Source organism: Vanellus vanellus (genome assembly GCF_965231255.1).
Source record: "Vanellus vanellus genome assembly, chromosome: 4".
NCBI classification, from domain to species: domain Eukaryota; kingdom Metazoa; phylum Chordata; class Aves; order Charadriiformes; family Charadriidae; genus Vanellus; species Vanellus vanellus.
Window position 1 is genome coordinate 15504973 of NC_138909.1, and position 21255 is coordinate 15526227.

A 21255-nucleotide genomic window follows, 5' to 3' on the forward strand; every position below is an offset into this window, starting at 1 on the left:
TTCATCTTAAATAGGGAGCAGTTTTACCAGCAAAGACCTCTGGGTCCATCATGACCTGCATGACTGGACTGCATTGACTGAGGAGACTTCAGATCTCATCTCCATAGTAAAGCTAAAGGAGACTGTACTCTCTTACGTTGTGTCAAGCAGCTCCGGGCCTCACTCTGACCTCAATGATGTCTAACTGAGCATTACCTGGCAATAATTACTATATTACCAAATAATTAACACTACGTGTTACATGTTTGTACGAGGGGTCTATTTTAAGATGACATCGGCTCAGTCAATGAAGGGGTTTGTGCTAGGTGGGGAGCAGACAAGAGCACACAGAGACAGTGAAAATGTCCCTAATTTTCTCCAACGTACTACCTGTGACCACCTATGGAGATCACCATGCCAAAAAGGAAGAGATAGGCCCTCAACCTGAAAAGAGCGGTAGATGTGGTCTACCTTGACTTCAGTAAAGCATTTGACACGGTCTCCCACAGCATCCTCATGGCTAAACTGAGGAAGTGTGGACTGGATGATCGGATAGTTAGGTGGACTGCGAACTGGCTGAAGGAGAGAAGCCAGAGAGTCGTAGTCAATGGGGCTGAGTCCAGTTGGAGGCCAGTAACCAGTGGAGTGCCTCAAGGGTCGGTACTGGGGCCCATATTATTCAATATATTCATCAATGATTTAGATGAGGGAATCGAGTGTACTATCAGCAAGTTTGCTGATGACACTAAGCTGGGAGGAGTGGCTGACACGCCAGAGGGCTGTGCTGCCATCCAGAGAGACTTGGACAGGCTGGAGATTTGGGCAGGGAATAACTTAATGAAATACAACAAGGGAAAGTGTAGGGTCCTACATCTGGGCAGAAACAACCCCAGGTTCCAGTATAGGATGGGGAACTACCTGTTAGAGAGCAGTGTAGAGGAAAGGGACCTGGGGGTCCTGGTGGACAGCAGGATGACCATGAGCCAGCACTGTGCCCTTGTGGCCAAGAAGGCCAACGGCATCCTGGGCTGTATTAGAAGGGGGGTGGTTAGTAGATCGAGAGAGGTCCTCCTTCCCCTCTACTCTGCCCTGGTGAGACCGCATCTGGAATATTGTGTCCAGTTCTGGGCCCCTCAGTTCAAGAAGGACAGAGAGCTGCTGGAGAGAGTCCAGCGTAGGGCAACTAAGATGGTTACGGGAGTGGAGCATCTCCCTTATAAGGAAAGACTGAGGGAGCTGGGTCTCTTTAGTTTGGAGAAGAGGAGACTGAGGGGTGATCTTATTAGCGTTTATAAATATATAAAGGGGGAATGTCATGAGGATGGAGCCAGGCTCCTCTCAGCAGCAACCAATGATAGGACAAGGGGTAATGGATTCAAGCTGGAACACAAGAGGTTCCACTTAAATTTGAGAAGAAACTTCTTCTCAGTGAGGGTGACAGAGCACTGGAACAGGCTGCCCAGGGAGGTTGTGGAGTCTCCTTCTCTGGAGACATTCAAAACTCGCCTGGACGCCTTCCTGTGCAACCTCATCTAGGTGTTCCTGCTCCGACAGGGGGATTGGACTAGATGATCTTTTGAGGTCCCTTCCAATCCCTAGCATACTGTGATACTGTGATAATAATTCCAAAAGGCAAAATAAGCAAAGAACAAGAATTTCTGCAGGGAATAATAGGGATGTCCTTTACAAAGCAGTGGACAACAACAGGTCTTTTTGAGGGAATAGCAAGCTTTTGTGTGAAGCACACTTTTGTGCAGGCTGTCAACAACTGAAAACAAAAAAAATCCTTTCTTATCACGCGGTGTTCCCATTCTTTCTACTCATTCTTTACTTAGGAAGGCCACCTGAGCCCTCTAGTCAACTTGGAACACCAAGTCCTAAAAGAAAGAGCCATAAACACCAAACCTACTTGATAAGGATCCTGATAAGGTTAGCATGATACACCAAGAATGCCTGGGAATAGTGCGTTGTTCCACAGTAGAAGAGTTATGGGATGGGCCTTCAGACTTTAGGGGGATGATTTCAGGCCTAGCAAAGACCTGAAATATGGCAAGAGCTGCTGTTGTGACCAGTGGAAAAATCTGAATCATTTACACTGAAGTGAATAGTTGCTTGGGTGTAAGCCAGGTTAGACTCCTGTCTAGTGATCTCAGATTCTGCAAGAGCGTATATAAAACCTGAACAGGCATTTTTGTCCCCCTCCACACCAGCCTTGTACTCTGCTACACGAATTTGTCTAAAACAGACAAAATACTAACTACAATGAAACATTTCACTGTTATAAAGCTCAAATGCATTAACAAGGGAAAGTTTTTGCACTTCAGCTTCTTCATCCATGGGCTAATGGGACAGGTACCATTTTTGCTTCACCAAGCATGTTCTACAGCTTGCAAGATCAGGCACTTAGTGCATTGCAACCATGTAGTAGTACTTCAGCTAAGAAGACAGAGTTTCTTTACATTTTTACATACTTCCGTATCAACACAGATGTTGCTTCCTTCAAATGTCATCTTCAGTTTGAGCCTAAAACTAAGGCTGAGTTAAAAGCACACTTTAAACTTAATGGAAACATCTGAAAACAAAACTTTACAGTATAATGTTTCATTCATTTTGTTTTGGATCCTTCGCTCCTGAAACGCCTGCAGTTAAAAACTACAGCAAGAAAAAAAAGTTAAAACTGCAAGCCTGTCTATAGAAAGTAACGGGGAGATTCTCTGCTAGCGCTGGCCAAGTTGGTATGCCCATTTAGTGTGATGCAATGGCATACAGAGATACTAGCTGGCACCTGAAAAGCAGCACTGCTGTATTTGCATAGTGTCACATCTCAGCTAACGTCCCTGCTTCTGGTGGTTCCAGGTCCAGAATTAAATCCGTCACAAACAGCCTGTGCTGTACCAAATTGACATAACCCAAGGCAGTTTCCACATTGCATAAAACGGAAAGGCAAGCAAAGGGGTAAAAAGTTATTTCTCTCTCTTTTTATGGTGTCTTTATTTAAATAAAGGCATAATTAGTAGTACAGGTAGGGAAATTTTGTTCATGCAAATGCAAATGAAATAGGTTTGATTGATGATGGAAGTGTTTTGATTGTCAGTGAACACTTTTCTTACCTTCATGTGTGATTTGAGATTGTCCTTGCGTGCACAGCGAAATGGACAGAGTGGACACTGATGACTTTTCAAACCTGTATGAATCACCATGTGCCGTTTCCAGTAACTCTTCCTCTTGATAACCAAACCACAGATTGGACACTGGAAAGGTTTTCCTCCTTCTTCTTCTGAGGCTTAGCAGAAGGGGGAAGAAAAAGAGAGGATCCTTTACAGTCACTTGTCAAATACTTTCCCCTTGTAAACATACTCAAGATATCATTTTTCAATGCTAGAATTTCATCTGCAAAGAGACACATCAGTTAAACAACAACATGTACCAGAAATTTCAGTTCCTCTCCCCTGCATATCCCTTTTCGCCTTAATCTAGTTATTTGCCCTTTAAGAAAGGTCACCACAATTTTAAAAGGTTAATGTCCCAAGCATCCTTTGGCTAATCAGTATGGGATGCTACTTTATCTCACCTGGTCCTAATGTTCCTTATAATTTAACTGAACTGAGATGGATGTCTCTCATAATCATCACTTTGCAGCTTCATTTCCTATTAAAGGCCGGTTCTAGTAGGGTATAGAAAATATGCTTAACTGTTAAAAATGGATCCATTTCCATATCTGATAGTTAGCCAGCAGGGGAGCAGGTTATGAAGCATAGAACAATCCACAACCTAACTGAAAAGCATGCTGGTATTGTATATCAGATATATTTAACTGCAGAAGTGAAAGACTTCAGAAGCCCTGCTGTTGAACTTGTTTAGTTATGGCTCGAGCAGACGCTGCTGCAACTTCAGTAATCAGAGGTCTTCAGGTCATGGGTTTCCTTCTGCTCCTCTAGTTGCCAGGACTTTAAATCTACTGCCTTCCTAAATGTTTGCACTCTGCTTTACTGCCCAATTCACCTAAGATAAGAAAAGGATTTGGTGGCATTTATCAGGCAAATATGGTTAGTCTACTGAGAACAGAACCATCTCAAGGTTGAAGGAAAGAGAAATTCCTGCTGCTGACTTTGCACAACTAACCATCCATTCATACTCTCACCACGACTTCCTCTGCTTATTATAAAGAAAGTCCTAGTGTTACTGTGGAATTGGAAGGCTTTTTCTTCACCATAAAAGACAGACTATTTTCAAATATCCAGAGCTCAGCAACATGCATCCTGCTATTTGGAATTTCTCTCAGAATATTTAATCTCATTATTATCAGTTATTTCCTACTGATAAGGATATAGCAAACATCAAATTCTCTTGAAGAGGAACTAAGTAATAAAAACCTCCAGAAAGATTTGTCATATCCTAAAATATAACTCTTACTATTAGGTAGGAAACAAAAACATTGTAATTCAACTGACTAGGTAGTCATTATGTAAGTACAAAAAAAGGACACATTGTCAAAACATGCACTTCTGCAAGTTCAAAAGTTCTTCTTGTGAAATATTCTATCACACTCAACACGTTATCAAATTACTCCCCTCTCTGCACCTCTAAAAAGTAAACCAAAGCCAATCCTATAATTGCTTGTCTTTCAATTTTTAAATATCTTTACTTACTTATTTACAAAAGGCAGGAGAAAGACAAACCACAGAAAAAAAGAATATTGGTAGCATTTTTACCTATCATTTCTCTTCCTTCTATCATACTTTTTCTCCAGCCTCTGGTTATCATCACAAAGCATACAGAAAAGAAATGTGTGACAGGCTATTACCTGTTTTCCACCCCGTGAAAAATAAATCTGGCTCAATAGTAATTTAGCACATGAAAAAAATATGCAAAAAAAATGGACTGAATGCATATGACTTGACCAATAACAATGACAATTAATGGCACACAGGAATTAAGTCAACGCCCTTCAAAGCCGAACCATATTAGCTCTTTACTATACTACATAAACCTCAGCATAAGAAAAAAAATGCGGGCTTCAGCTTTCTTTCATTTATATTGATGTCTATTTCATGTCACAGGATGTCAATTAGTTGGAAAGAGTGACTCCAGTGAGGAGAGAATCAGCTAGTGCTTCCCAAAGAAGCTTCAGGAACAAAACGGCAAGCATTGCAGGCCAAAGTTACACCAAACGAGCATTCAGTCAGTAAAAGAAGGGTCTGCCATCCACACTCTTTCAAAAACAACATCAGAACTTTAAGAGAGATTCCAGACTTCTTTTTAAATTTCACCCCAAACACATGAGCATTTTATAAATTTGGCAGTATTAATAGATTGATAGAAAAATTAGTCTTCTCTGTACCACTTTACTGTAAACTATGCAAATTATGATTAGGTCCACCAAACCTGACACGCAGTTTCAGAGGTGACTACGTTCTGATAAGCCATGGCTCCAGCTTCTTGCCTGTAATAATTCTGAGCAAATAGCTCAACATGGTGGACAAAAGAGCAGCAGGCACACTCTTGTTATTAACATATTCCTCTTTAAATAGCCTCCATCTTTGCTGTTCCTTACTTTTCAGCATCTAATTAATCTCACTGAGTATTGATCTCATAACCAAAGCTACACGTTGCTGGTGGGTAAGTGAATCAGATTCCTAACAACAAAGCAAACTCACCAGGGCCTTAAACGTTCAAAGTATGAGAGGGGAAAAAAACACCTCTCAAGCTATGTCTACCGAGAAAAAACGCCTCTCTCTCTGGGAACAAGACAAAAAAAAACCCCATGTCTCAAGGAGCAATCAGACACACACAAAAAGATAAAACTTTATAAAACGAAATACCGTTTTTTGCTTTTAGTGCTAGAAGGCTGGAGGTGCAAAAGGAATCAGGAACATCCAACACTTATTTTCATGGCAAACATACACACTCAGCAGCCCTACTCAACTTTTACAGAAGCGAAGTCTTCGATTAAAGGTCACTAAACAGTGACCTCTTTTTGCAAGCTGCGTTTCTCCATGGCTGAAGGAATCAAGGAGTCTGGCTGTCCATAATCAACATCCAGATATGCTAACCAACAGCTTGCTTTTTAATTTCAGTCAGTTAATTATTTAGAAAGGAAAAACTTAATAGCATATCAGAAAATGGACTTAAAGAACTTTCGTTATGAACATTGCACTATAAAGCCTGCTTAGATGCCAACTGGCGTTGGCCCAGTGCGTATGAACTGAAAGGGAACGCCCTTCCTCTGGGGATACTAGTCCCATATATCATAAAGAATTAATAGTTGTTCCTTGGTTACCAAGGTCCTGAGGTAGTCAGCCCCCATTGTTATCTTTTAGCAGCACAGTACGCTTGGGCCTTCAGCAAAGAGGACAGTTGCTAGGAATTTGCTGCAGCAGAGCTAGTTTATGAAGTGCTGGTACTACCAGCCCACTCGTGCGCTGGTACAGAGCACTCCCCTAGCACAAGCTGCACAGACAAATCCCAGTTTGTTGGTCAAACACAGAACCGGGATTTTACTACAACCATTTACTTTTCCCCAGTAAAAACTTATGACGCGAACAGTTTTTTCTCCAGCAGGAAATAAACTAATAACTTCAAATAAATGTTAACCTCGCTCCATTTCTACACATTGTTGCCTTTCTCATATGAAGGCCAGTAGTCATGGGGAAAGTTACATTAAATTAATGCCCACGGTCACACTGGTGTAACTAGTGTGGGTACTCCTATTCCCACACAAAAGGACCTTTTCTTGGTTTAGCTTATTTTACTCCAAAAAGGACTTCATCTAAACTAATGAAAAGTTTAGGCCAGGCCCATGCCAATAACAGTTTGCCACTTTAATTGCCTTGGCAAAACGCACCAGCAAAGCATTCGCAGAACACGTGTAACTTGGAGCAAAAAAATTATACCGGCTGTACCTCATCGCATCCCTCCCCCTCCTCTTCCAAGGGAGGAATGAGCATTGCTCTCCATCCAATAGCTTCTACACTATGAGTTTTTACCAAAAGCTGCACAGGGACAGATCAGACCTCATAATACCCCTAAACAAAAAGGCTAGGTCAGAAAGATGGCAGTGCAATTATACAAGGTCCACGTCAAGCTTCATGTCCATGCACTGGCTTGCTACGCCTGTACAGTCAGGCTAGTATTCCTGATAAAATTCAGCCTGATAAAGCTCTAATATACTGAACCACTTTGTGCATCTTGTAAAGATAGCGGACATGCCTCCTTCCCCTCTGCAGCAGAACGCCACTCCAGGGAGAACACTGATGACACCTGAAGCTGTGTGTTCTACCAGAAATATGAATCCATGATGTGAACTTTTTACAGAAAGAGAGGAAAGAAACTTTATTTTTCCTTATTTTGAAGACAGATCATTTAAATTTCCCTGCATGGCTTGCCAGTTCTTGAAAGCTTTTGTTACTATGACTGTTTCTTCTTATTCCCTATAAGCCTGAATCCTTGACTGCCAACAGCTGGAACTGGTGGAGGGAAGTCAGAAATGTAAAATGGTTCTTGTTGAGCAAATTATAGAAATGCAGTTCACCTTTTTTTTTTTTTTTAAATGACAAAGGATTGTAAAATACTGAACTGCTGCAAAAATTTTAATGAAAAGTGGCAACATAATAATATACTCCGGTAAATTAGGACAGGGTAGTAAGCGATTATACAAAAGTCCATTTGTGACAGAGACAGCAGGAGGGAGAATTCTCCCTTGTCCAGTATTTCAAAAGCACTAGGTTTTGTACATGCTCACTGATACCGTGAGCTCCCTAACAGGGATTCTTTGATCTTTTCCATTAAATATTTTTTGCGGCCTTATTCTGAACTCGGTAAGAGAGGGAAATATCATTGTATGAAATAATAAAAAAAGGTACTGAACTGTACACTCTTATCTTTAAAATATGGAAACATTCGTGACAGTCTGGTCTTCAAGTGGTATTTTAAAAAGCTTTTCCATTGTTTACCTAAAGTACCTGTTTCTTACTCTCATAATACATGGAATCAAACCAAATCCAGACCCATTGGAAGAGATGTATATAAGCCTATAGAAAAACAAATACATACTACTTAGCAGCTCAAACTGTATCCATACCTGTGCTAGTGGGTTTGGACGCTCTCCCCTTAGGGACTGGCAGTAACAATAATTCCAAAGACTGTGGTGGAGTTGCTTTCTCTTGCTTCATCTCTGAAAGCTGCAGGGGATCCTCAGCAACCAGTGATTTCTTCTTCTCAGCCAACAGGGTGCCTGCAGCCCTTGCAGCAACCTCCTTGAGAAGGGCAGCTGAAGAGGTCATAGAAGCCAGAGAGAGGAAAGAACTAGCTGGAGGTGGGTGCTCCTGCCCAGGAGTCATGCTTCTTTCACTCACTTTCTTAGATAAAGCTGCTAACGTGGAGCTGGCTGACTGAGAACTAAAAGGTGAGGAAAAGGATTCAAATCTTATAGTGTCTTCAGTCCTTGAAAGGGATTTGTCCTGCAGAACGGCATTGGCTGCAGCTTTCAGTTTCAGGATAGCTGAATCAGGGGACAAACCACAGGTGGTGGTTGAGTTTGGCAGCCACTTACCTTGATTCCATATAAAGTGACTACTTGCATTGTATTGGTCACTTTGTTCCTGTTTCTCAGCAAGTTTTCTGGCAAGAACACTTAGCTGCTGGGCATGATGAGCAGGCGGAGAGAAGGAGAGGTTTGAGCCAAGATTTACGGGGGACTCAACTCTGCCATTGACTGTAACAGCAGCATCCAGCTTGAGGGAGCCAGCCTCCAGTAGCCGCCTCAGGTTACTACTCAGTGGCTTATTTGGACCAGGAGGTTCTTCTTCACACAGAGATGACACATCAGGAGAAAGGTGCTCTTTGCTCTGTATTGTGTCTCTTAGTGCCTCATTTTCAATGGATCCCAGCTCCGCTGTGTTGCTGCTAGGAGTTGCACTTCCCAAAGAAGTATCCGGGGAAGTGGACTGCTCTTGAATTCTGTCCTCAAGAGACAACTTAAAGTTCTCCTGGACTTCTCCATATGATGCTTCTGAAGGAGTTTCTGAAGAATTTCCAAACCAGCGTTCTTCTTCACTGAGTTCACCTTCCACTTCTTCCTGCCTGGTACCATCTGTGTGGAACCAAGAACAACAGTATTATTCCCAAATCTGCGTAAAATAACTTCTTAGCATGAAGGATGCCTGGCCTCTGCATGATCCTTCTGAACAGTCACCTAACATCCTCCTAAAGTGCACAGACTTGGCATCATCCTGGATTGAGTGACCAGGGAAAAAGTTTTCTGAAAATTAATAAGTCTTTCTTTGAAGACAATCATGACAAGCCAGTCATCTTTCAGTCAGCATAACTAAAACAGCTAAAACAGCAAAAATATAAATATACATAATATATAGTCATATACTGTAAATACTGCATTATCAGTATAGTCTGTACATCCTGCAAAATATTATGAACTCTGTGGTATAAAGCAGGAATTTAATAGACCCAGAAATTACTGGATACTTGTGTCTTTATACAGTTAGCACAGGCAAGCCTTCAAAAGCAGATCAGGTGTGTAGCTACTCAAAGCAGTTTCTTCTAGTGACTGTAAATCTCAGCCCAATCCTGCAGTGACCCCTATCTAAAATAAAATAAAATTTGTACCAATAATACTCAATTCATTCCTGAATAGCTGAAATGACTAATACATGAATGCAGGCTAAAGCTCTCACCTCTCCAACTGTTTGGGAAAGGAATATCACACAAACAAAACTTATCTTGGGGTTTTTTTTCTTCTCATACAGACACTACTTGCTTGTCATTCGGTTGTCATTCTTCATTAATGTAAAAGTTTTAAAGACCATCCTAAACTAACCTTAGTTTAGCTGAAAATAAATAAATAAAAAAAAGGTAAGAAAAAAAAAAGTGTTGATCTCAATGCAGTTAGTTACATTTTCTCCTCTCTGGTAACTGCAACACATCTACTCTCTCCTGCGACATAACTGACAGTGTTTAAAGCACTGTGACCCCGGATTGCTCTTCTTCCTGATAGGTATTCAAAGTCATACAGACATGACAAAGACTTTTTTTGCAGATCTTGCTGGCCAATCAGAATGTAGTTAAGAACAACATCAATGCTAGAATTAAATTCATGTTATCTTCTCTTGCCAGATACCTCTCACATTTCTTGCTTTTAGACTCAATGTCCCAAGCTACAAAAGAATCTTTGTAATCATGCTACAGCAAAACAAAAGGATTTAATATAACCCTCCGCTGACATTCTGGAAATAAGCCTGCATGATATGTACTGTATCTGTGATCGTGTATTATTCCCAGATTCCCTATTTAATTCCAGCAAATTACAAAACTTGGAGAGAAACTGATGAATAAAAACTTAGACATATATTATTGCTTTGATTAACTGAATTTACGGAGGAAAAACCCAGCCAAACGTATCATGAGTGTAGAGATACCAATATACCTCTGAATGCAAAGAATTTTTTTTTAAATGTTATACAAAATATTAGGAATAGTCTCTCACAGCAAGTTCCTTTTACTCAAAACTCTTTGGAAAAAAATTCACTAATGTTCAGTTACCTTAGATTAGTAATTCAATCAGAAGAGGGCTAGCATCTTTCCTATTCAAAACAAACAAAAGCCAAGCAAAACTCAAAGCACTTACCTAAAATTATTTTTATATTATCCAAGTTAACATCACAGATGCAGCAAGATTAACAATAACATGTGCATAAAGGCCAATAACGTGTACATTCAAATAAAGAACATAGCTGCTAATCAGTTAAGCCAGCACTTATGCGGGCTAAAGGAGAACCGAATGTATTCCCTTTTCACCCTGTGAATACTAAAAAGTAACTTGAGGCATGTCTGTACAGTTGGGTGCACTCAGATGAGAGATCCGTCCACGCATCCCAGATGCAAGCACGGAAGCCAAAAAAGCATCTTACTGGCACTTTGCCTGAACCAATACACTAAGAGCAGGGCACATCCTCTGGGACACAGCCTAGAGTTGACACCACTACACCGCTTCTGAGCCAGAGTTAGCCTGCATTCTACCACTTACATCCAGATGTCTGCTTACATTTGTCTGTGTTAAAACAACCCCTCTTATCCCCTGCAAACCGTACTCTCTCTGTGTCTCTGCTGCCCATCCATAAATAGGGAGAGAAAATTGCATTTCCCTTCACTCGGAACGTCATCCAAAAATTACAGTTTGGGAGATATTTAAGTGTAAATGGTTACAAGAGGAAGTGGGTTTCTGTTCTAGAGAAATCTCCAGCTTACTAAATCCCCAAACTTCTCTGTTCTTTGCTGTGTACCTCAATTTCTTAATCTTGATACGTTTCCTAGTTGCAACCAGCCTTTAAAATACCAGTTAAATAGCACTGTTTTACAAATCTCTCAATCTTGTTCATCCGACTTGCACTAGAATTAAATTATTCCTTCTTACCTGCATCAGTTTTTGCTCTAACCATGAAAGTAATGTCCCGCATGTATTTGTACTACCTATGCCTTCTCTCTAAAGCTGACATCTCAGGCAATGATCACAGTAGCTGAGAAACAGGACACTGGTATTTGAAGTTGATGGTAAGGATACAGGGAAAGGAGCTACGTCTGCTATGGCATAGATGCAATACAGCTTTCTTTGACAGTAACGTAACTACACTATGCCCGGAACAATAAAAATAAGGTAGCAATAGCAGAAGAGGTAGGAACAGGACATGGATTGCCTTGCTTTTTGCAGACATGCACATTCTCCGTTGGTCTTGCCTATATAATGAGCAGCCACCAACATTTTATCGACAGGGAGCAGCAGGAGTGCAGTACTCTTCATTTAAAGGCTTGCTACCAAGTCCAGAATTTCCCTCCTCTTTGGGTAACGCAGTGAGAGCTCCCCCTCCTGTTGCTAATCTACCCGTAACCACTCAAATCTCCAAGTGGTCTCCACAACAAAGAGCAAATTTCCTTTGCATCATCTCTAACCCAAAAGCCAGCTGGATTTCTTTTTTCCACCAGTGCAGTTTCTTTCCGTACCCAGAAACTAGACCTCTAACTGTTGACACAGTTCTAATTTTCCTCTTCTCAGTAATTCCCTCAGTTGCTGCAGTATCAAGTCCACTGTATTTTAAGGCTGTAAGGTTAATGCTGAAAAAGCCAGCATCAGTGTCTTATCATGAGCCCAGTCAAGCCTCCTTTTAAACAGTAGTGAATTGGTTTAGAAGCATAACAGTGAAGCCTGGCAATTTCATTTCTAAGCAAAGTTGCCATTCAAGGCCTTCAGGGTAGGATTTTAACCACATTGACTTGTAAGCCTATGAGTTTGAACAAGCTTGAGAGCTCCAGGAGAAATCAGTCCAATCCATCAACTTTCCTATGATTTCAAGTTAAATAAAAATCTCTCAGAAGTCAGAGGGTTCGTGGGACACACAGATCAGGTTTGTCTGAAACAGGAGCCAACCTCCATGTGTCTGTTGAGAAACTTCAGCTGTATTTCACGTGTGGCAGAAGATCTGCATGACATATTTTTCCCTCCTCTTGCAACACCACTAAGGAGCTCCAGTGAGAAGTCCTTGAAAGCTAGGAATTGAAATGTAATACCACATTTAAATTTCTTATCTCCACCATAAACATACCATAGTTTGTTAATATAGAATTACTTACCGACATTAATCTACTGGCATTTCATTTCTATTGCAGCCTGAAATGCTAAACATGGGTAAGAAACAACATGGAAGTTGCACAGCAGGAAAAGGTAACTTCAGAGTTAGAGGCAAATTCTCCCTGACTTCATTTGGAACAAGACCTGGCTAATCTCACCAACTTTTACCGCGTAACCGCTCATCAGATTGCCTCTTCTCAACGTGAGTCAAGAGTCAAGACCTGTCAATGCTTCTCTTCCCTGATTTCCATGGCAGTTCTGGAGGGCAAACTGCTTCCTAAACCACGTGCTGCTGGCAGAGGCTAGTGGAAGTTACAGGTGTCCTGCATGCTTTGGGACTACCCCATCACATAGCACTCAGAAGCCTCAAACAAGTACTTCCCACTGCTGTCAGCAATGACAAAACGCACCAAAGTACTGTTGGGCGACTGCTGTCACTGATGTAGCCCAATATCAAACAATCTCTGGCAAAGCCCCAATTTTGTGCAGAAGCACTGTCTGAAGAAGTGCCAGCTCCCCTCACTCGCCCACTCATCTGCTTGTTTCCAAATACGGAGAAGTTCTATTTCCTCTTCAGGAGATCAGTTTGACAGACAAATACTACTGACCCCAAAGTATGTTACTTAACTTTATGAGCATCTGACCTTTTATTTAGAGTGGTGATTACAATTTGACCCTGATATCAATAGAAATGTAAATATTAACTTGCTCAAACTACTTATATCTGAAAACTGGGAAAGACAAACATGTTTGTTGATTTATATACTGAGCCACCCAATTCAAATGCTTGAAACTTTAACTGTACCCAATGTAATGTACACATGCCATTCCTGAAAGTGGCAAGTGTGAGATGATCCGCAGTTCCACTTTGTAGGACTTGGAGTGGAGAAATATGAATGTAGCAGGCTAGATCTAGAAAAAAATCTGTGCAGCACATGGAAAAGGGAAGAGTTTCCAGGTTGTGGCACTGAGCGACAGATATGGGCAGTGAAAACATGATTGACAGAACACCATTTGGACCACCAGATATCATCTGAGAAGAGGCTACAGCTAAGGAACCTACCCCAAAGAGACTGGATTTTCATGCTGAGAGGGACAAAATTTCACTTTAATCATTTAGTGCAATGAGTAAATTAAAGAACTTCAATGCAGAATTAACATTGCAAATCCATATGCTACAGTGATATGAAACATATGGAAATTGGGATGAAAATTAAAACAAATATAGAAGTTAGTTGGAGTCAAATAATTTCAAAGAAACGCGCACAGGAAAATTGCTGAGGAGATAAATTAGGTAAGATTGCCCTAACTTAAGCAGTTACGTTTCAAGTAAAAATTTGGGAATCTACAGGACCGTGATTTCAAGGGACAGGAGAGACAAACCTCATTTTTGTTATCTTGATATCAAATATCTTGATCTATATAAGGATTTCAGATATGATCGTTCAAATTTGTGTCAGTCTAAATAAAGTTACAGTTGCATTTGTTGACTACTTAGCACCCAGGCCCTAATTTGTTGCCCCAACATCTTATCTTATTCCATCTCTAACCCCTATCATAAACCATTCTCTGTATTATCTTGTACTACACACTATACCTAGACCTACTGAAAGAGCTAGGATTAAGTGATAGGTTTATGCTAGGGAACTGAGGAGGTCTGCAAAGATACCTAAAGAATTTAAAAGGATGCATTGAACTTAAATGAAGCAGTAAGCCAACCATAAGGAGTTCTGAGGAAACACAGACTGACTCAGATGATCAACCAGTTTAAGGCCAAGTAAATAGGCAGATGCATCAAAAATAAGGAAGAGAACACCTGAATAACCTAGAACTTAGCCTCATGTGACTTTTATCAAGAACAGCAGGACAAGGGGAGTGAACGAAGAGAAGCAGCAGCTGACAACCAATAAGGCACAGACAACTGTAAAGGCATTTAACTAGTCATGGGCAAGGAAGAGGTGAGACAGATGGTAAACCGGTGTGTTTATATTTGGCGTCCAAGATGGCTTCCCATAACCTACTCATTCCTGCCTGCTTTCTCAGAACCCTCAAACAAGGATTAGGGATCAGGCCACAGGCCAAAATTCACTCTTCTGGCAGTCCATTTCAGAATACCATCTCTTTACAGGTGCTGTAACCCAGGTTACCATCAGCATCACATCCAAATAAGAGGAGTTTCCCACCACATGGTTGCTGCATGTTCAAGAAAAGAACACAGGCCCACAATATCTGCATCTTAGCTCTGCAACAGTCAGCCACCTCACGCCCTTCAGAACTTGAATACAGAAGGATGCTCACTTCCTTCAGCCAAACCCAGTAAGTACCACTGGCATGGAAGCCTTGAAATTTGCCAGAGACTGGTCACTAGCCACCCTGGGCAGAACAGTTTTAGTGGAACAAGGAAAGCAGAAGCCATACTGGATAAGCTCCAGGATGAAATTAGAAGAGAGGAACTTGAAGTCCTAACTGCAAACAGCACATTCAGTGAGAACTATCAGCCACAAAAGTGTCACCTCAGGATTTAGTTCAGACCACATAATACAGAGGAGAAAGAATGAAGGAGATAAGGCCTGAATATGGTAGATACCTTTAGGTAAACTACACACACTGTGTAAGTGCATCATTTTAGCAATGGTAAAAAATAATTACAAGAAATCACTGGCTAATATCACATCACTTTCTAATTCACTTTGTCTCTGGGTGTCAGCTTCACATAAACCCTTGCTGATTTCACAACCAGGTACTATAGAAAGCAGCCTGCACAGGCCTAAACATGGCGGTCACATCTGGGAAGTCTATTCTGTGGTATCCTATATAGATTGCTCAGCCTAGCTACCTGCAAACTACACATTTTGTATTCAGGCTGGTTTTTAAGCATTTCAAATTAAAAAAAAAAAAAAAAAAGTGAATGTCATTTCTTTGGGTTGAGCAACCTTTGTGGGTTCCCAAAGCCACCAGATCATGTGGACGTGTGTGTTATAGGACTACCTTAGAAAAGCTGCACACGCTGTGCACTGACAGCCCACAGGCTCCACCTCTAAAAAGCACTTACAGCCACATCTGATTAGACTATATATCCAGAGCAGCAGCTACGTTGATTTTCCCATAGGGATACTTGCAAGAAAATCATTATTTTAATAAAGACACAAAGGCCTTCCTTAACTCCCCTTATTATATCAACAGCAGCAAATAAAACTTAAAAGTCACAGTTACATAAACAGTGATGTGCTAGAGTCCCCTCGGTCCCCCATTTTCCCTTCATGATTTCTGTGACCTATAATAGGTAAGCAGCACAGAAAGTCACTGTCCTCTTTGAATGGAATTTCTGGTTTGCTCACTTATCAACGGGATGATTATTCAACTCTTGACCTCATCACAAAATGGTTTAGCAGTGTTGCTGGTGCTTGAACCAAATTTCTCTACTGCAGGCTGACCTACAGAGAGCAGCACAGCTGCAAGAAGGAACTGCCAAAAAGCCATAGCTCTTCTGTTCTGTCCTTCTCCCCTGTGTTTAAGATGTGTGAAAATACTCACACAATTAGACAGGAAAAGAAGCCCTAGGTAGGACTCTGTATTTCATCTCCACATCTTCTAAAATAATGATTTTCCTAACTGGAGGGAAGGAGGAGAGGAGAAAAGAAAGGCACAGCTTTTAAAGGCAAGGCATATATCCTCTACTTTTATCCCTAACTTAAAGTGACTTTGAAAAAATCCACTTACAAGAAAACTCCAGAATAGTCACCTAGTAATTTCTCTAGTACTGCTTTTTTAAAAAAGGGCTCCAAGACGAACAAGATTAGAGAAAGTTAATTACCTTGCAGTAACTGGAACTCTTCAAGATGCTTTGCCCTTATGCACAAACAACTGTAAATGTGCAGAAGTACCATGCATTCAGGTTTATCAACTGCTAGACAATCATAGAAGGTCAAAATACATGTACACCACCTTAGTTTCCTCTCAAAGGCAGAATCCAGGCATGATGGACTCTTCTAAGGAAGAAGGGAAGCAGGATAGATTACTGAAAAAGCCTGTCACAGATCACATAAAATTGCCTTTGTATCCTTTCCCTCAAAGAAGAAGAATTTTGTGGGAGATGGGAAACAGAGACAGGGACCTTTTATTTTCAGCCACAAGCCCCAGAATAAGTGTGTCAAGTGTGTTTCATTATTTGCCAAAAAGATTTGTCTTTTATTAGCTAAGTATCCATGCAAGAGGACAGAAAGACATGGTTTCTCCTGAGCTGTCATTACTTGCTATAGTTTCTCAGGGCTGTTGACAGAACACGACATAGGACCTTATAGTGACCACAAGTCTGATCTCCCCCAAAACAAGTTCTTCAAAAGATAACTCCTAGTACCATTGATGTTTGACATCTTGCCTCCAAGACAGATTAACTATTGTTCTGTTCTAGGCAAGGTTATAGTTAGTAGCTATGGGATCAGTGTTTGAGGAGTGTTGCCTCCACTGGGATTCAGAGTTTTTAAGCACCAAATGAACAGGCATTGCCTTAGAGTGCAATTAGAAGATACCATTAAGGTGACAAAAGCACAAGACAGATGGAAGTGGTGGTCCTGTGCCCTCCCTTACATTTGCTCTGTTATTTGACTGCTTGGTGAGCCAATTTCAACTCACTAATCTGGCAGAAAACTACTCACTCTGCCAAGAAATCAGAGCAAAAGATGCAAAGGAGGCAGGAATCAGCAGGAGGTGGAGTCAACAATCTAAGCCACCTATCTCCTGAAGTCTTCTGGGGTGCAAAGCACACCATGTCTTGTCAGCGAAAAACACTGGAGGATTCTCCCTCCCATCCCAAACCTCACCAATGTACTACACCTCTCAGGGAAGAGCTGGCCCATGCAGTCAGGATGGCCACAGCAGTCAGTATTATGCAGGCTACTTTAGAAGCCTTATCTGGGACATCTGCAGCCGGGTTGGCTACCATAGACTCTTCTGGCACTAATTAAAAAAAAAAACCTCTTCCCTAGAATTGGTTGGCAGCATCTTCCTGGGAGAAGAAAAGTCCTAAAGGCCCAGAAATAATATTTTAACAGTGAGGCCCAGTAATAAGCAACCCTGAAAAGTAGGTGGGCAGAGCAGTATGTTATACATACATATTACACTATAACACAATGTTACATATATATGTATACATATACATATATTCTATGTACATATATTCTATACACATATAGAATATGTGTATAACAATATATGTATAATGTTTGTCTCACTACAGTTTAAAATTACTTTGTTCTAGCTGGATTTTGCCACTATTTGAGGCTCAGTGAGCAGAAGAACTTGAGGTGTGTGCATGAAACAGAGTGTAACACACATGGCCCTAGAGGAGGGGAATATTTTGAAGACCATTTCTCAAGCGGTACGCCAAAAAAGAGCATCCTACACAAGAAGATTTCATCAGCTGACTTGACCAATACCTAGAAGTCCTGAAGAGAAGGTAGACAAAGACAGTTGATTTTTATGATTGAGGTTTTCAACAGAAACAAATATTTCTGAAGTCAGCTCATGCTGCGAAGGCTGGCTAGTAGCCCCGAGACAGATTCATAAAGCACATAAAGTGTCAGTATAACAACAGAAAACCATGTTCCTTACAAAACATATTTTATGGTACCGATGTTGTTCTTGTAACCCTTCTGCGGAGACTGAGCAAAATACCACAGCCAGCCTTATTGAAAGTTTCTTCCGTGGGCCCTTATCAACACCCTGTAATAACCTATAGTTGAGTTTGGGCACACCTTTCATAAAGCACAAGATAGTGATCAGACTGATTTATACACTAAAAGGAATGTGGCTAACTGAAAATCTGAAGTCTGTATATTAACATATCAAAGGAATAGACTTCTTTCACCGGACAAAAAACACAATATGATAAACCATTTGCTATAAAACCAAACACTTTTTAGGCAGCAACTTCTGAGGCAGATTCAAGTCCCTTATCAGGAATTTCAGGCTTCCCTGGGTCTTTTAAAACCAGCTATGATATCAGATTAAGACGCTGATAGAGTATTATAAATTTGAGGACAAGCTAATTATGCAGGAGATCAACTGTTATTCTCACAGCTCTATTTGAAATGGGAATCAGCTTTAACAACCTTTGATGGTTCAAGTGGTCCATGTGCAAGTCTACCTAGAAAGATTCCCTGCACCTGGAGTGGTAGTGTATCATTTACATCAGTGCACATTTACTATTGTAGGCTCACTTACGTGTTAAGTTCAGTACAGTGATTAGAAATTCCACTTTCTCTTAGTTATAAGGAAGTTTTAAAACTCCTTAAAATTATTCCTAGTTAGGCAAAATTCACTTTGCTTGTTCATTTCTTTTGCTCTAGATAGATGTCTATGGCAATAGGCCGTTGCAGGGAGAAAGTGCCGAATACCAAAAGGTAATACGGAAGCTGGCACCTCCAAAATAAGAAGAGTTAAACATTATTCTCAAGACTTCTAGTATCCTTAGCATATAGAGTCAAGACCTATCATCTCAGCCTACTTCATAAAGGAAGGGAAATATTTTAAGATGTTCCATCATGGGCTTTCATTAGAAACAAAACCCCAAACAATTCTAGCAAACAATTTGAAAAAGCTGGCTACAACCAGATCTCTAAATGAGGGAACTTAGTTTCCACTCTGGATCAAATTGTTGTGGGAGATAATCACATGAATGCCAAAGGGTCAATATAGGAATCCATGCTATTTTAAAGCCATCCTTGAATGACAATTAACTCCATGAATGAGAAGAGATTATATTCCTTTGGCAGGTCATTAATGAAACCTTCTTTGAAAAGTTGCTTGCAGAACACAGAACTAGTGTCTCTATTAGGAAATTCTAAGCAGAAACACAAAACTGCCTTATCTTAAACATAGTCTATCTGCAAACCAGAGGCTCAGTTACTTATTTCCAAATGGCTACTTGCTTTGTAGTAGTTCGATTGTAGGTCATAGTATTCTGTTGTATATTTGAGGTAGAAGACATCAAAATACAGAATTTTTATTTTTTTTTCTGACGACATCTCAGGCTGCAATTATCCCTGACTTACAAAAGCAAGACATACAGAAGGAAGGAAAACCATGGTCAGAGCAGACAATCACTATGAGCTCAAGCAGTGAAATAACTCAGGACTCTCGATCTATCATCACACAGTTCCGTTCAGGTGTTACGGAAGACAAGATCCATTCACTTGGACAATTCTGCTTGAGAAAATGGAAAGATAATGCTATGTTATTAAGATATCTAAAAGAAAAAAACATAATGACAACCTAAGTTCTTTATACCTTTCATCCCCTAAAAGGCAATGGATTTCAAGAAAGGAGGTGGGCACATATGAGTGATCATGGAACTAGTCAAAAACTTGACCTATGACCTGGAATAAAAGGCTCAGAAATAAAGGAAATTTATCCATTTTCCAAGAGGTAAGCCTCTGCCTTGAACAGCAGAATCTCTTTCTACATACCCTACAATGCTTTTTGGTGCTGTGATGATCAGTCTCCAAGACAAAGACTAAGCATAAGACATGGTTTAGACATGGTTTAGAGAAACTATCTGCTGACTGGATGGCTCAAGGCATTTTAAAGTTATTATATTCTTCTTGGCTGTCAGTGGTATCCACAAGGCTTTGGCAAACACCAGAAGAAAATTGGGAAAAGCACCCTTAACGGTATCGCTTTTATGTAGCGCGCACTTCCCAAGAAAAGAAACTTCCATAGCAAAACTTAAGTAAGGCATTAAGCATGAATAGTAGTTTCTTATATCACAGTTTCTATGATCTACAAGCCAAAAAAGGCAGGAAAGCTTTGCTTTCTAACCTTCATTTAACCTGGTAACAAATAAAATTGGTGGTCCGCTCTACTTTGCATACCTATGTTCTCTGTTTTTAAGCTACATCTACAAACTGCCTGCTCTTACTCAGTGCCTTCATCAGCTAACAATTTATCTTAATTAAGGCTGCACCTGATCTGCCACCTCCCCAGAACTGGCTGCAGTGATAGCTGTCTCAACTCTTTACTGTGACAAAATGCACCTTCATTGCCTGAAACACACTGCAAGCCTCAGCACAGTCACAACCCCAACAGTGAAAAGTTGACACAAGAATCCTCACATGTTCCTCACAATTTACAGCAGCCAAGAATAAAGTGATCTGTTTATGCTATAGATTATTGTAACACTGATTTACCCTCAACACGTGCCACTCATTTTAGTGTGGCTAGTCATTTAGAACTGACAGGGTCACCACAGCAACATGATTTTAGTCACCTTTACAGTTGGAAAGGAAGAGGACGAGAGGGGCTGACTAAAGTGACAAAAGTGTTCAAACTTGCCACTTTGTTGCATACAAGCAATCTGCAATAAATAACTCCCTGATCACAACTGCAATTTATCATTATGGCCTGGGAACGGCCATGAGTTTACAAAAAGTTCTCACATTACCTGAAAGACTAAAATTGATCAGGAATTGATTCAGGAAAAAGCCATAAATCATCTGTGCTCTAAGGTGTGCTGTGCAGGGCAATTCCAAACTTTCCTAGGGGACAAACCACTGACCAAAAGGCTAATTGGGGCACCAAAACCACACTGGCTGATTACCTGCTCCTTCACCCATTCATTTCAAGTAATTGCCCTCATGTGTAGT

At 40.7% G+C, this 21255-nt stretch overlaps 1 protein-coding gene across 1 annotated transcript in view; it reads right to left on the reverse strand.

Annotated features, from left to right (window-relative positions):
- ZNF827 (zinc finger protein 827) overlaps positions 1–21255 on the reverse strand; it is a gene marked incomplete at its 5' end in the record, with an annotated part of 110933 nt that overhangs the window by 76311 nt on the left and 13367 nt on the right. Inside the window, 2 exons of the mRNA XM_082483123.1 lie at positions 3090–3262; positions 8060–9070. Coding sequence (XP_082339249.1) covers positions 3090–3262; positions 8060–9070 — 1184 coding nt within the window. The remainder of the gene's footprint in view (positions 1–3089; positions 3263–8059; positions 9071–21255) is intronic.